Below are 17228 nucleotides of genomic sequence, written 5' to 3'. Positions count from 1 at the left end.
GGTAAAAGAGTTGGCGGTGGATGGTGATGACTAGCTGCCTTTCCTCTATTCTTACACCGCTAAATTAGGGACGGCTAGCGCAGATAGCCCTCGTGTAGCCATACGCGAATTTCGAAAACCAAACCAAATCGATCAAACTGAGTTATTACCATAACTATCTTGGCAAGTGAAACAAAATACTCGTAAAACTTATGTTTGTAGTTAAGCACAGCTACATAACGTGCTATCTACCAACCACGACTATCGAAACCACGTTTTTAATATTTTATGTCCGCTGACAAACAGCTCAGCCACTGTGGACGAGGTATTTTTGTTCTTAACACTCCTACGAAAAGTGGGGCTCAATAGGCCCCAGAGCAACTTGAAAGGCTATTAATATTAGGCTAATAATTTTGTATTTAAATGAAATTGCCATTTAAATCCATTAATGAATGGATTAACGAGATTCCCACTGTCCCTATCTACTATCTAGCGAAACCACAGCCAGGGGAACGGGCTTGGAGAAATCAGGACTAGAAACGTCTTTACGTAGGAGTGTTAAAGATCTAACTCTTTGTTTATTGTTAAGTCCATAGCTACACAATGGACTAACAGTGGTATGCCCACCATGGGTATCGAAATCCAGATTTGTAGCGTTATAAACTTTTAGATATCCTGCTGATTCCCTATGGATCGTCTATTCCACCCATATAATTATCTTATATTAATTACAGTATTATTTAAAATATTAAGTGGACTAAAGTGCTTTTTTTATTATGTTAACAACAGACTTGATAATTTCATGACATATTATTGTGTCACGACTACAGCTATCGTAAATTGTGATGTCATCCAACTGATGATCCGATCTACTTTTATTACGATGACTTTTAGTTTTCTTTCGTGGCTACCTACTGAGTCCACCGAGGAGAATAGAAACCCTGATTTTAACGTTGTAAATCCGTAGACCTACCACTGTACCAGCAGAGGACTAATTGATGTGGTCGTTCGAGGACTTGAAATCTTTCTTTGAAGTTTATGGAGGGAATATGATGTGAGGAGAAGCTGAGATCTATCAAACTGTTTTCTTCTCAGCAAAGAGAGGACCTTATTAAGGTTTGTTTGGATTTTGCACAAAGCTATACGAGGGCTATCTGAGCTGACCATCCTTAGTTTAGCAGTGTGAGACTAGAGGAAAGACAAGTAATCATCACCACCATGTGAGGAAGATTCAACCCCGCGACCCTCAGGTCACGAGTCAAGTGTCTTAACCACTGCAGAGCTCCTGAGTGAGGTGTTTAAGATTGTAAATGGAATACACAGTATAAATGTATCATCTTTTATCATACTTAATACCGAGATATAAACTTTGGCAGTAGAGGAATAATCTTCAGCTGAGACAGTTTTGTGTTTATAACAGGACGATTTATCTCTGGAATGAGTTGCCTTTCGATGTTGTGAAATAATTAAATTTAAGTGAGTCTGAGAGAAACCTTGATAAGTATATGAATTACAAGAGCTGGCTTTAAAATGTTTTTTAAAATGTATTTATTTCATAGTTTTAGTTTAACTTGAGAGATGTAGCAGTCGAAATGAACCATAAGGCTCATTGTTGTCCCTAAACATTATGTTCGGTTACTTTGCACTAAAACAAATAAACGAACAAGAACATTAGATTAGTATTTAAGTATGTAGCACCACTTAGTGTTAAAAGATGTCTTTAAGTTCAATAGTTTGGTTGATTTTGAATTTCGCGCAAAGCTACTCGAGGGCTCTCTGCGCTAGTCGTCCCTAATGTAACAGTGTAAGACTAGAGAGAAGAAGGCAGCTAGTCATCACGATCAACTGCCAACCCTTGGGTTACTCTTTTACCAACGATTAGTGGGATTGACTGTACCATTATAGCGTTCTCACGGCTGAAAGAGCGGGCATGCTTGGCGTGACGAATTCGCGACCCTCGGATTACGAGTCAATTGCCTTAACTACCCTGCTATGCCAAGCCAAACGCAATAGTGATATTGATAAAGTTGTTAAAGCAATAATAATGTCACTATATACATTTACGTTTGAGAAAAGTATTCTTATTTACATCAAGAGAATAAGTTTTACCACAATTACTAAGAGAATTCAGCAAATAAATAAGGGTTAGATTAAAAAATAACAAAGTTTGTTGGTTTATTGTTTCTGGCTTTAGTTAAGATTAATCTTTGTTTTTGTGACTTGAATGTAAATACAGAACTGCTTATCGCTTGATTTCTTGAGATGGTTAATATATAATCTAACTAGCGTTTTGAGTAATTGTGTATAAACTTTGTATGTATCTGAGAAGTACAGGAACATATCTGCCATATATGTAATAAAATAGCGTAATTATCAACAGTCTTTTAATTTATTCAAGAGGAGTTTCCATGGTGATCAAGTTTCTGATATATTTTTTCCACACAGTTCAACCCCCTCAGTGGGCACAGCAGATAGCCCGTTGCGGCTTTGCTATATGAAAAACACATCGATACAGTTAACAAAAAACAAACATTTTTTTTCTACTATAATATGTATATTTACATGGCGAGTTATTTTAAGGTATGTCTTAAAAATAATTGAAATTCCAGTCCACGTAACAGTAAAAAACATAACAATATATAAATATGTATCACAGAAGTACTGTTATGTTTTTTTTTTTAATCCAAAGTAGCGGGTAATTTTGGAGATATACTGCGTTATAAACACCCTAAATTATCCTGTTTTGTTTTTAAAGTGATCAGGGTGGATTTAATAACTGAAGAGGTTTTATAAAAGGCGTGTCTTTTTGGGTGTGCAGGTTCCACCTCTGCAAAGTTTTACGCTTTCTAACCGCCTCGCATTCTGGGAAAAAAGCCAAGAATGACTTACGGTTTGGTGTTTTTCTAATTTCTTTTAAACAGCACTTTTAGAAGAGATCATATGTTTTCTTATAGCAAAACCACATTGGGCTATCTGCTGAGTCCATCGAGGAGAATCTAACCCCTGATTTTAGCGTTATAAATCTGTAGACTTACCGCTGTACCAACGGTGGACAAGAGGTCATATACACTAAATATACAAATATAATATTATCATAACTTTATTTATCATACAATCCATTGATTTACCGCTAACATTTAGCTAATACACCATAACTGTTGAAATACAAATGGCATCTCACATGTAATAATGTCGCTCTGAGAAGAAATGCATATTGCACGTTTTTATTCATATTTATTGTACATATATTGTAAACAAGTATTTATTAAAAATACATATAATTTTACGAGATCTGGTTATTATTGTTTGTTTGTTTGTTTTGGAATTTCGCGCAAAGCTACACGAGGACTATTTGCGCTAGCCGTCCCTAATTTACCAGTGTAAGACTAGAGGGAAGGGAGCTAGTCATCACCACCCACCGACAACTCTTGGGATACTCTTTTACCAACGAATAGTGGGATTTATCATCACATAACGTCTCCACGGCTTAAAGGGCGAGCATGTTTGGTGCGACGGAGATTCGAACACGCGACCCTCAGATTACGAGTCGAACACTTTAACCCAACTGGCCATGCCGGGCCCTTAATTATTATTAAAGAAATACTTCAGCCAAGCAAGTCATTTTGCTTTTAAATCTTTAATAAAAGATTTATTTAATAAAAGGGAAATTCCTGCGCAGGTTACGAGAGAGTAAAGGCGTCTATTGTTTAGGCTTTAAAAGATTACATCAAACCACTACTGTAAGTGATTATAAGAGAAAATTATATAAAACTCTTGGGTTCAGTGGATAGATCAACTTACAACTCTTCCGGCTGAAAACAATGAAAGTTCAGGAAACTCCCACCCTCAGCTACGAACCTAGACTCATCAACTGTTATGAGATTGCTAGATTGTTCTGGACTAAAAAACAACGCCACGATACTCAACAAAACCCTGAAAGTGTATCTCTTATCACTTCCTCTGAACACGCATACGTAATTCTGGCATGGGTAACTTTAAAAACGGACTTAGTATAAGTCCATAGTTAAACTAATTAGTCATAATAACTAAAAAAAGACCACGTTTTAGCAAACAAAAACTAAGTATTGGTAAGGAAAGACAGTTCTGAAGCGAGTAAAAAGACATTTAAAAAAGTTCAAACTTGACCCATGAAAATACAGTATAAAAATTGTAAATGGACAACAAAAACAGAAATAACATCCAAAAACTGTTAACAAAGTCACAGAAAACAATATCACCTGAGGTAGTAGAAACCACACACAACCTCAACAGAACAGTGAAAACCACACACAACCTCCTAAATGCGCAGTAAATTTTAAAGAATACCGCCGAATACATGCAAAGGACCACGACTAGCAAGGGAAATCCGACGACGCAAGCTGAATATTAGTCTCTGGAGCCAAACGCATAGCTATAGGTGGCGTCTTGAATAAAGGTTCTGAAGTGGCAGGCCCCTCCTGAAGGAACAAGACCAAACACAAAAGTGGCAGGCCTAAACAGGCCCCTCCTGAAGGAACAAGGCCAAACACAAAAGTGGCAGGCCTAAACAGGCCCCTCCTGAAGAAACAAGACCAAACACAAAAGTGGCAGGCCTAAAGCTGTTTTAAACAAGAATATTCACTGAAATTGGAGAAATCAAAAAGTAACTTATAGAAATTTACATAACATTTAAAAACTTAAAAAGAATTATATGAAAGACATAAACAAATTCAGTAAAAGTATACACACAAGAAACCAATATTATACGGAGTAGAGAATCAGATGGTTTTATATTCTGGTATCAGATATTTCAAGTGTAAGAAGCAAAAACACCAACCGTATTTGTAAAACAATCTTACAGTTGTCAACTTCACGGGCACGTCGCGTTTGCTTGTTTAAACCATGATGTAGTGGAGAACACCATTTCTCAACATATGAAAAAAAATCTAGAGAACCTCATACTTTGTAATTATAAACAAAGACACACGGCAAACTACAAAGGATGTCCCAAATAAGATTACATCAAACAAATAACATATAAAATACAACACAGTATCACACCCACAGGACCAAACACATAAAATAAACCAAACATACAAGACAGTATTTGTGTTTCTTTATTTGAAATTAAGCACAAGGCTACAAAATGGGCTATCTGTGCTCTGCCCATCACGGGTATCGAAACCTGCTTTCTAGCGTTGTAAGTCCGTAGACATACAGATGTGACACTGGAGGAACCACAAGAAAGTAACAAAGAGTCCACTGTTGTTCACCGAAGTATGAAAAACAGAATTTTTAAAACTCTAATTTCAATATCACAACTTAAACTAATCAGATCTCACAGACATATATCAAAACTCATAACTTAAACTAATCAGATCTCATAGACATATATCAAAACTTGTAACTTAAACTAATCAAATCTCACACTAACTGTACATTTACCACATTTAATATTGAACTATTATGTTACAGCGTGGTTATAAAAGGAGGTTACTTTATTGTCCCCTAATTTTAACAAGGCTCAATAATTGTGTAGAATTTAGATGATCGAAAATAGTGACACCTATATATAAAATTAGATGTTTACACACAAATATTACAATATAGGAATATAATTATTTTATAAATACCTATCATATTAATCATTGTCCACATTTAGCTTAAATTATGCGATAGTAAAAACATATATTTGGACTTATCGATTTGTTTCGTATGTGTGTTTTCCACTAATAGATATATTATGTTGATAAGCTTTCTACGATACTCGTTCATTTTACTCAACGCTAGGCAAGATTAGACAACATGGCAGACGGTAAAGGAGGTGGTTCGTTTAGTAAGGTTGTCCAAAAACATGCTGTTCGTGCGAAGGAACGTGTAAGTTGACATAATATATTGTCATTATCAGAAAACGAGTATTCGTAACTAAGTTAATTTTACTTATAACGTATATAGTTTCAGAGTCAGTTATGTTTTTGTAACATTACCATACAGCCAGTGCAGTGGCAAAACTAATAATATTAATTACTTATAAATGTGCCTCGGTTAGTTACAGTTGTACCTTTTGGTTAGAACACCCTCCTCTCTTATTTCCTGTTTCCAAAACCAAAGTTCCGTGTTAGTATTCTGGCTAAGTTTTGAAATTTTCTGATACTGGTAATGTAACAGAATGAGTTATTGTTGATTGTGAAAGATATTTAAAAAGTTTGTGTTTTCTGTTAACCAACTGAAATTCCTACGTATAAGTGACCAGTGACTGATACTGATGTGACACAAATACAGCCCGACAGTCTACAGCTAAAACTTTTAACCAAAATAATAACAGTACTAAAAACAAGTTTAAACCACATGCTACATTACATATCTGAGCAACAAAATGTAAGTAAATTTAAATGAGGACATGGATGTAACGTGATTTATAAAATTAAATCTAATTTCATGCTGTCTAATAAAGTGTGATCACAATAGTAATAAATATATATTTTAAAATAATGGTTTATTAAAATCTTTTGAGTTTTGAATTAAAGCAACATTGGTTGTGATGGCAACATAAAATATGTTTATTAGCTTAAGTTTATATGTATGATATATATAAAGAAATGTAAGATTTGATAACAGTAGCTAACTGTATGTTGCCTGAAGAAGGCCCATTTCCCAGGGGCTAAAATTTGTAATATTTTGAAGTGTTTAGAAACATTTTCACTGCAAAGCTAAACTGGTGTTCAACTTTTAATATTCAAAAGGATATTATTTATTGGTCAATATAACTAAATTATGACAGTTTTACAGCAGGATACAACTTCTGTTAAGCTTTTTACTTTTGATTTTATGAAGATTTGTTAAACAAAATGGGGTCACAGTTAAGAAATATAATTGTTTTAATAGTTGTAATTCATTTTTTTCTACCATAAGATATTCAGCAATAAATTAAAAATTATAATAGACTATTTCTGAAAATTGTATTCCTACACTTCCATGGATATCAAGTCCTTAATAAATGTATTATATTGATTTTCCACTATATCTATGGTTAAAGTTTGAATTTTTGTAACTGGTTGTTATTAATAAAAGCTGCAAAGGTTTTTAAATGAAAACTAAAATAACTTCCATTTGGTAATTTCAAAGTTTGTAAAAATTCTATTACTTAGAGATAATGTTTTGGAACAACATGGAACTTTTTGGTCCATATCAGCTTTTCTATCCTTTAAACTAAATTGAAATAAAAATGTATCTCGGAATGGCTGGTATGGATATTAGCACTTTTATTGGTAAGGAAAGAACAACATTTTGACCTTCCTAGGTCGTCTTCAGGTTAAGAAAGAGAGAGTGTTTGAATTTCTTTACCAGATACATGTCTTAGGAATGAGAGTATAAACAGGTACTGGATTGCAGGGGGCATTGCAGTTAGATGTTAGGTTATTAATTAGTATATGTATAAAGGTGTTCCTTTATGTTGGTTTAATTTTGGTCTGTTTATATTTGTTTCCCTACTTAGTATCTGGGTGTTTTCTATGGCTATGTTGTGTTTTTTTTTTTATTTGCAGTGTTCATAGACGTGTGAAGGTGTTTTTTGTTGTTGTTGTTCTTTGAATCTAGTTTCCATTTTTCTGTTTGTTTCTCCAATATAGACGTTGTGGCAGTTGTTGCATTGTATTTTTATAAATTGTTGTTGTGTTTGTCAGTGTAGTTTCTATATTGTATGTACTTCAGTTTTGCACTTGGTTTTTGTAGTATATTAGTGTATAATTTTTTCCACGGTTTTTTCAGGAAATTTGTTGATATTGATGAAGTGTTGTTTTATTTTGTTGGTTTCATCATTAATTTTATCAGGTGAACATAGTTTTGTGGCTGTGTTTATTTGGTTTCTTAATATGTTCAGTTTTTGTTTTGTTTCATGTGCTGAGTCCCAGGGAATGTATAAACTACATTTCAATAGGGTTTGACTAAAAACAATGTGAAAAATATGCTTATTGGAAGTTAAGTGGATTTAAATCTGTTATTATTAACTCTGTTTAAATCTGTTGTTATTAACTCTGTTTAAATCTGTTCTTAGTGCTGTTTTTGGTCAGACATAATCTCAATTTGTTCTGTATGTTTGATTAGATGTTAAATTTAGGTTGGTCTTAAATGTAAGTTCTAAGTTGACATTGGAAAATAACCGCAGTAATATATAATAAAAACTACTCAAAGTTTTACCTCTATTAGTATAGTAATCTGTTCAAAATGTAATGTTTTTAAAGTAAGTATGGTGAAGATGATTGGCCATTTGTTCTCTTGACATTGCAAATGCTAGTAATTAGTTTAGGACTTAAGCTTGGCCTCTGTTAATTACAAACAATTTTCATGCTACATGCTATCTGAATAGGAGTTGGAACAGAAATTGTTGTCTGTTACATAAACATTTATCACATATATTTATCTGTTTAAGTTAGCAAGCCAGTTGTAGATTGTCCTTTATTCTTAAAAAAATATTTTACTTCATGTACGTGGTTGTTGAGAATAATACCTGGAAAAGTTTTTTTTTGAGTTGTTAAAGAGGTAAAACATAAAAGTAAATTAAAAATAAAGATGATTAGTGCAGAGCTAACAGCTTCAATTAAAGGGTTAGGGTAGACCCGACAGCAGTTAGTGCAAACCTAAAAGTATACTGTTTTCGGTTACACTTACAGGCTTATTTATAAAATGACAATATTGAATTTATGATGGTCACATTTTATTGAAACAGTATTGTGTTTATGATCTTTCAAGATGTTTTGACAGATAAAGAACTATTTGGGAGTGGGTGAGGAGAAATTAGGATGGTTATAGGAGTGTGAGGGGCTACATGTAGTTAGGTTTTGGTCTCTCTATTTTACCAAATGGAAGGGTATATATGTGTATGTGTAACCTTGTTTGAAGGAATAAGCTTTTGTCATCCTAATTTTTCAAAATGTCATATGTAAAGTATTGCTTTAGAAATGTCTTGAAGAGGTGACGTGTCTGGGTTATTGGTCAGTTAAAACTGTGTATCGTTTCTGTGTGTGGAAGTATGTGAAAGAATATAATCAGTAGATAGACCTCTTGGCAAAGAAGTGCTCTAATGGCACTGATAAATAAGTTCTATCTGCTACTAATGAATATTGAAAGACTTAAGACTTTAAGCTGTAGTTGTGAAGACTTCTGTGTTTGGGGGAGGGAGGGGTGAATTGGAACTGGAAAGGAAATTGACGAATTAATGAGAAAAACTTCCTTTAAGCTTTGTTTACTTTGAATGAAACTTTGTGACAGAAGTAAAAAGTGTAAATATTCCTTAATACCAGTTTATTTTGTGAAACTGAAGGAACAGAAATATTGTTCACTTGTTTTCAAAGTTCATTTCATTTAGAAAAAAGTTTTAAATATACCCAGTGAATATTGACAGGATTGTAATGTGATACTTCCATAAATATACCCAGTGAATATTGACAGGATTGTAATGTGATACTCCCATAAATATACCCAGTGAATATTGACAGGATTGTAATGTGATACTTCCATAAATATACCCAGTGAATATTGACAGGATTGTAATGTGATACTTCCATAAATATACCCAGTGAATATTGACAGGATTGTAATGTGATACTTCCATAAATATACCCAGTGAATATTGACAGGATTGTAATGTGATACTTCCATAAATATACCCAGTGAATATTGACAGGATTGTAATGTGATACTCCCATAAATATACCCAGTGAATATTGACAGGATTGTAATGTGATACTTCCATAAATATACCCAGTGAATATTGACAGGATTGTAATGTGATACTTCCATAAATATACCCAGTGAATATTGACAGGATTGTAATGTGATACTTCCATAAATATACCCAGTGAATATTGACAGGATTGTAATGTGATACTTCCATAAATATACCCAGTGAATATTGACAGGATTGTAATGTGATACTTCCATAAATATACCCAGTGAATGTTGACAGGATTGTAATGTGATACTTCCATAAATATACCCAGTGAATGTTGACAGGATTGTAATGTGATACTTCCATAAATATACCCAGTGAATGTTGACAGGATTGTAATGTGATACTTCCATAAATATACCCAGTGAATGTTGACGGGATTGTAATGTCATACTTCCATAAATATACCCAGTGAATGTTGACGGGATTGTAATGTCATACTTCCATAAATATACCCAGTGAATGTTGACGGGATTGTAATGTCATACTTCCATAAATATACCCAGTGAATATTGACAGGATTGTAATGTGATACTTCCATAAATATACCCAGTGAATATTGACGGGATTGTAATGTGATACTTCCATAAATATACTCAGTGAATGTTGACGGGATTGTAATGTGATACGTCCATAAATATACCCAATGAATGTTGACAGGATTGTAATGTGATACGTCCATAAATATACCCAATGAATGTTGACAGGATTGTAATGTGATACGTCCATAAATATACCCAATGAATGTTGACAGGATTGTAATGTGATACGTCCATAAATATACCCAATGAATGTTGACAGGATTGTAATGTGATACGTCCATAAATATACCCAATGAATGTTGACAGGATTGTAATGTGATACTTCCATTTTCTATCTTTCTTTATAAAGGACAGTTTGCACAAAAACTTGTGGTCATTGAAAGCTCTAATTTGAGTGAAGCAAAATGTTAAGCCTATTTTATTTCTGTGATGTATACAGACAGTTAAATATTTTGTCTTTATTTATGTTTTCTCTCACTGTTTCTTAGATGTACTTCAGTAATAAACATTATAGTTATATTGTGGAGTTTGATTTTATTAACCTAATCTGGTGCTTATTGTCAATTCTATCATAAAATCAGTTTGTATTGTTTTAATAAGACATGTTTTAAGTCCTAAAAAGTGAGGTTTGTTTCTGTTTCTTTACTTTGTGAGCCGAGTGATTTTAACATTTAAAGATAGAAAGGGACTTTCTGATCCATCTGGTCTGTCCCATTCAGTATTAAACTGGGACAGCACTTATCTTTCAAATAGGGATTTTCTGATCCATCTGGTCTGTCCCATTCAGTATTAAATTCGGACAGCCCTTATCTTTCAAATAGGGACTTTCTGATCCATCTGGTCTGTCCCATTCAGTATTAAACTCGGACAGCCCTTATCCTTCAAATAGGGATTTTCTGATCCATCTGGTCTGTCCCATTCAGTATTAAACTGGGACAGCCCTTATCTTTCAAATAGGGATTTTCTGATCCATCTGGTCTGTCCCATTCAGTATTAAACTCGGACAGCCCTTATCTTTCAAATAGGGATTTTCTGATCCATCTGGCCTGTCCCATTCAGTATTAAACTGGGACAGCCCTTATCTTTCAAATAGGGATTTTCTGATCCATCTGGTCTGTCCCATTCAGTATTAAACTCGGACAGCCCTTATCTTTCAAATAGGGATTTTCTGATCCATCTGGTCTGTCCCATTCAGTATTAAACTGGGACAGCCCTTATCTTTCAAATAGGGATTTTCTGATCCATCTGGTCTGTCCCATTCAGTATTAAACTCGGACAGCCCTTATCTTTCAAATAGGGATTTTCTGATCCATCTGGTCTGTCCCATTCAGTATTAAACTCGGCCAGCCCTTATCTTTCAAATAGGGACTTTCTGATCCATCTGGTCTGTCCCATTCAGTATTAAACTCGGACAGCCCTTATCCTTCAAATAGGGATTTCCTGATCCATCTGGTCTGTCCCATTCAGTATTAAACTGGGACAGCCCTTATCTTTCAAATAGGGATTTTCTGATCCATCTGGTCTGTCCCATTCAGTATTAAACTGGGACAGCCCTTATCTTTCAAATAGGGATTTTCTGATCCATCTGGCCTGTCCCATTCAGTATTAAACTCGGACAGCCCTTATCTTTCAAATAGGGATTTTCTGATCCATCTGGTCTGTCCCATTCAGTATTAAACTCGGACAGCTCTTATCTTTCAAATAGGGATTTTCTGATCCATCTGGTCTGTCCCATTCAGTATTAAACTGGGACAGCCCTTATCTTTCAAATAGGGACTTTCTGATCCATCTGGTCTGTCTCATTCAGTATTAAACTGGGACAGCACTTATCTTTCAAATAGGGACTTTCTGATCCATCTGGTCTGTCCCATTCAGTATTAAACTGGGACAGCACTTATCTTTCAAATAGGGACTTTCTGATCTATCTGGTCTGTCCCATTCAGTATTACACTGGGACAGCCCTTATCTTTCAAATATTTATCAAGCCTTTCCTTAAACTTGCTTAAATTTACTGCTTTCAGCATAACTGAGAGCAACCACCCTGTTAGGATAATAAAACTTAGCTGAAGATAACTTCTATCCTTCAAAGATTTATCTGTGTTTCCTAGTCCTACCATTCTCACCACTGACTATTAAAAAATAAATAAATAAAGATATATGGATGTGGCCAGTTCCCTTAATCTTAAACACTTCAGTGAGATGCTCACTAATTCTTGTTGTTTGTATCAATGGGAAACAATTCTAGAGATCTTAGCCTCTCTTATATCAACCCTTCCATTCTAGTAGCTCTCCCCTAAAACCATTTCAACGGTTTAATGTTCATCCTAAGGTGAGAATCTCAAGACTGATTACAGTTACTTATGCAATGAAAATTATGATTTCTTTAGATTTGTATTCATTGTTCCCATAGATATGTGTTCATGTGCTCTTTGATACTCTTGGATTTGTTTTGGCGACAAACCGAAGTGTGCTAATAAGTTACGCTTGTCTCTGCTAAACAGCAGAAGTATCAAAATTGGTGGAACTGACCTTCAGTCACAGACGTTTTTACAGTTATGTAGACATATATGTTAGGAACTGCTTCGAGGACAAGTAACCTGGTTTTAATATACAATCAGATTTCAAAGCAGCAGGAGGTATCAATAAACATACAGACTACAAGTGAAGAGTGGTTGTTATCTTTGTGTGAAAATCAGTAGTTTGGAATACTGTGTAGAATTTCGATCACCTTATTCAAGAATGGAAACTGGTTAGAAAAAAACAACTAGGCTATCTTATTGAGAGGTTAAGATCTCTCGTTTTGAGAAGGTAAGAGGTAACTTTATATGAAGAATCTCCAGGATGTTAAGATCTCTCGTTTTGAGAAGGTAAGAGGTAACTTTATATGAAGAATCTCCAGGATGTTAAGATCTCTCGTTTTGAGAAGGTAAGAGGTAACTTTATATGGAGAACCTCTAGGATGTTAAGATCTCTCGTTTTGAGAAGGTAAGAGGTAACTTTATATGAAGAATCTCCAGGATGTTAAGATCTCTTGTTTTGAGAAGGTAAGAGGTAACTTTATCTGGAGAACCTCTAGGATGTTAAGATCTCTCGTTTTGAGAAGGTAAGAGGTAACTTTATATGAAGAATCTCCAGGATGTTAAGATCTCTTGTTTTGAGAAGGTAAGAGGTAACTTTATCTGGAGAACCTCTAGGATGTTAAGATCTCTCGTTTTGAGTAGGTAAGAGGTAACTTTATCTGGAGAACCTCTAGAATAAAAGCATCTGATTTTATTATGAAGATAATACAACAAGATAACAGAAGATTATTTTGTATTTATTTTTCTAATAGTGTATTTGACTTATGGAATAAGTTACCTTTGGCAGTACTAGGGTCCATTCCTTTGTGGATGTTTGGGAAATTGATTATTTCCTAAAAAATATAGGGTGGGTTTAAAATTTTACTTTTTCCATAGATGGGTCTACAGTCTTCGTGCCAGATGGTTCTTCATTGTTGTCCACATGATGTATTATGTTATACATTTATTTTCTTATCATAGTTTTACATGTTACATCAAACAAGTTGTCCAATAAGAAAAGTCTGATCTTGTATTTAAATGTCTTTTTATAGCTGTTGATTTTTAGCTTTTACTTTTGCAATATGGGTGCTATTAAAATAGTTGTGGATTGTAGAGTATTTCTGATCACAAAGTAACTAGAAAGTGGCAGCCTTTCAGACTCCTCCTTGTAGTTAAACTGTTAAACATACTATTGGAACCTTTATTTACTGATAAACTTGTGCTGAAACAACTGTTAAACATACTGTTGGAACCTTTATTTACTGATAAACTTGTGCTGAAACAACTGTTAAACATACTATTGGAACCTTTATTTACTGATAAACGTGTGCTGAAACAACTGTTAAACATACCATTGGAACTTTTATTAACTGATAAACTTGTGCTGAAACAACTGTTAAACATACTATTGGAACTTTTATTAACTGATAAACTTGTGCTGAAACAACTGTTAAACATACTATTGGAGCTTTTATTAACTGATAAACTTGTGCTGAAACAACTGTTAAACATACTATTGGAACTTTTATTTACTGATAAACTTGTGCTGAAACAACTGTTAAACATACTATTGGAACCTTTATTTACTGATAAACTTGTGCTGAAACAACTGTTAAACATACTATTGGAACTTTTATTAACTGATAAACTTGTGCTGAAACAACTGTTAAACATACTATTGGAACCTTTATTAACTGATAAACTTGTGCTGAAACAACTGTTAAACATACTATTGGAACCTTTATTTACTGATAAACTTGTGCTGAAACAACTGTTAAACATACTATTGGAACCTTTATTTACTGATAAACTTGTGCTGAAACAACTGTTAATCATACTATTGGAACCTTTATTTACTGATAAACTTGTGCTGAAACAACTGTTAAACATACTATTGGAACCTTTATTTACTGATAAACTTGTGCTGAAACAACTGTTAAACATACTATTGGAACCTTTATTTACTGATAAACTTGTGCTGAAACAACTGTTAAACATACTATTGGAACTTTTATTAACTGATAAACTTGTGCTGAAACAACTGTTAAACATACTATTGGAACTTTTATTAACTGATAAACTTGTGCTGAAACAACTGTTAAACATACTATTGGAACTTTTATTTACTGATAAACTTGTGCTGAAACAACTGTTAAACATACTATTGGAACCTTTATTTACTGATAAACTTGTGCTGAAACAACTGTTAATCATACTATTGGAACCTTTATTTACTGATAAACATGTGCTGAAACAACTGTTAATCATACTGTTGGAACCTTTATTTTGGTTTACTGATAAACCTTTAAGCAAAAGTTGTTTTTTTTTCTAAGCATTATTTTATGGAACATGTTGTGTGTTGTACATAGATATAAATATTTGATGTATTTGTGTCAGGTATGTAAACAAGTTTTTCAGTGAATTTCTTTTGTATAGATTGCTATAATTTTAAATCTCTTGGAGGGGATTACATTTTACATAACCTTACAGTCAGGTGTAATAATGTAATGAAAAACATTTGAGCTGTGAAAGAAAAAATGCAGCCATAAAAACAGATTCCTTCACAAGTTAGCCAGGTCACATTTGTTGTTCATATTTGGGTGTGATTGTGGGTAAAATAAAATATCCAGCTTAAGTAACTAATAATTGAATATCAGCTGTAAAACCTTTGATCAGTGCTATAAATATAGCTGCCAGTTTGACTGCACACTGAATACTTTATTGGCTCCACCCTTTATCACTCTTAAAGTATTTTGGGTTGGATATTAAGTCTCTTTGTCAGTACACACCAAATAAGAAAGTGACACTCTAATAACATCAGCTTAGGATTGCAACCAATGTTAATAGTTTATAGTAAAGCCATGGAATTTAGGTTAACAGCTTCTTGTCATCATCCCCATGCAACCTGTACAGCAGTATCAAACTTCATTATTTATGCAAATATCATGTGATGCTTAAAACTCTTAAATTAGGAGATTTTCACTACATTTAGTAAATTTTTGCTGAAAGATTGGTGATGAAAACTCACTAATAATTGTCTGTCTGTATAATTCTTTATAAAACTAGAGCTAGAATCTGCTAATGTAGTTTGTGTGGCTTAACCTATACTTGTGTATCTGCATTGCTTTTCACCTTATAGTGTTGCTGCTTTAACTTGGACATCTTTAGGCTAAAGTTCAAAAACAGTCTGCTGTTACTCTAAGGTGAAGCTGTAGTAAAACTGTTAGACTGTGACTTTTTTATATATGTTAAAAGCAAGCAGTTATTGTTGAATAACTCTGCATGTATCTTTTCTTAGCCCATGTGAAATCCCTAATTGTAGGTTTGAAAGATATCTCAGTGTACCATATTTGAAAAAACCAAAAAACACACACATAAAAGTTTAGTAGTTTTTCTATCAAATTTTTGTACTTTTGATGTAAAGGAAAAAACCCAGTCAAATTTGAAGATGTTATAATTCGGGTACTTAATAGATTGATTTCAAATTTGGTATGTGAAGTATAGAGTTCAGTAGAACATGTCTACTGAAAATATGTTAAATTAGGTTATCACTGACTGAGCTACAAAAAGTGGAAAGTCACTAAACTGTCACTTAGTTAACGTACAGTATGTCCTGCATGTTGTCACTTTAACGTACAGTATGTCCTGCATGTTGTCACTTTAACGTACAGTATGTCCTGCATGTCGTCACTTTAACGTACAGTATGTCCTGCATGTTGTCACTTTAACGTACAGTATGTCCTGCATGTCGTCACTTTAACGTACAGTATGTCCTGCATGTCGTCACTTTAACGTACAGTATGTCCTGCATGTCGTCACTAACGTACAGTATGTCCTGCATGTCGTCACTTTAACGTACAGTATGCCCTGCATGTTTTTAATTCAATGCTGTCAAAATAATAAACAACAAATTTTTAATTTATTGGACTTTGCATTGTCTTTCCTTTTTTTGTGATATTAATTAAAAGTTGCTAGCAGTAGTAATTGTTATTAATCATCTGTTGTGAAGAGAGAGAATTTGTTTTCCTTATTTCCTGTTTTGTTGATATATCCTTCCCAAATAAATATAGTGTATGTTTTGTTTTTTTGTTTCAATTAACAATCCTACAAAGCAATAGTTTGTACTAACCTTATTATTATATTTTGCTGAGGGTAGATTGTAATCTCGGGTTTGTTAAGAAACAAAAATCGTACTGAAACAAACTACTAAATCTTAGAGATGTTATGTTCCTTTTTTTTTTATTTGCCATTGAATTGAGGTCATGTTGTGATAAACTGGTTTACTGCCAATTTTTTATACAACTTGTTTTTTTATGGAGTCATTCTAAGGTTGATTACACAGTATTATTCAGTTTATGATCACTTGTATGTATATTAATACCATAATTTACCATGTATTAAACCTTTTTGTAGATAACAAAAAGCACTTTGTGTTCTTCTACG

At 33.6% G+C, this 17228-nt stretch overlaps 1 protein-coding gene across 2 annotated transcripts in view; it reads left to right on the top strand.

Moving 5' to 3' along the window:
• Positions 1-5516: 5516 nt before the first annotated feature.
• Positions 5517-17228, top strand: part of LOC143237491 (myc box-dependent-interacting protein 1-like) — a 43019-nt gene continuing 31307 nt past the window's right edge. The window contains exon 1 of one of the 2 annotated variants that reach the window (XM_076476824.1): positions 5517-5835. In XM_076476824.1, the coding sequence (XP_076332939.1) occupies positions 5764-5835 (72 nt within the window). In that variant the 5' untranslated portion in view covers positions 5517-5763. Of the gene's footprint in view, positions 5836-6202; positions 6337-17228 lie in introns of those variants that run through there. The other variant, XM_076476832.1, reaches the window with a different exon arrangement.

This window comes from Tachypleus tridentatus, chromosome 2 (assembly GCF_004210375.1).
Source record: "Tachypleus tridentatus isolate NWPU-2018 chromosome 2, ASM421037v1, whole genome shotgun sequence".
Taxonomy (NCBI): Eukaryota; Metazoa; Arthropoda; class Merostomata; order Xiphosura; family Limulidae; genus Tachypleus; species Tachypleus tridentatus.
This window is presented reverse-complemented; position numbering and strand designations above follow the sequence as displayed.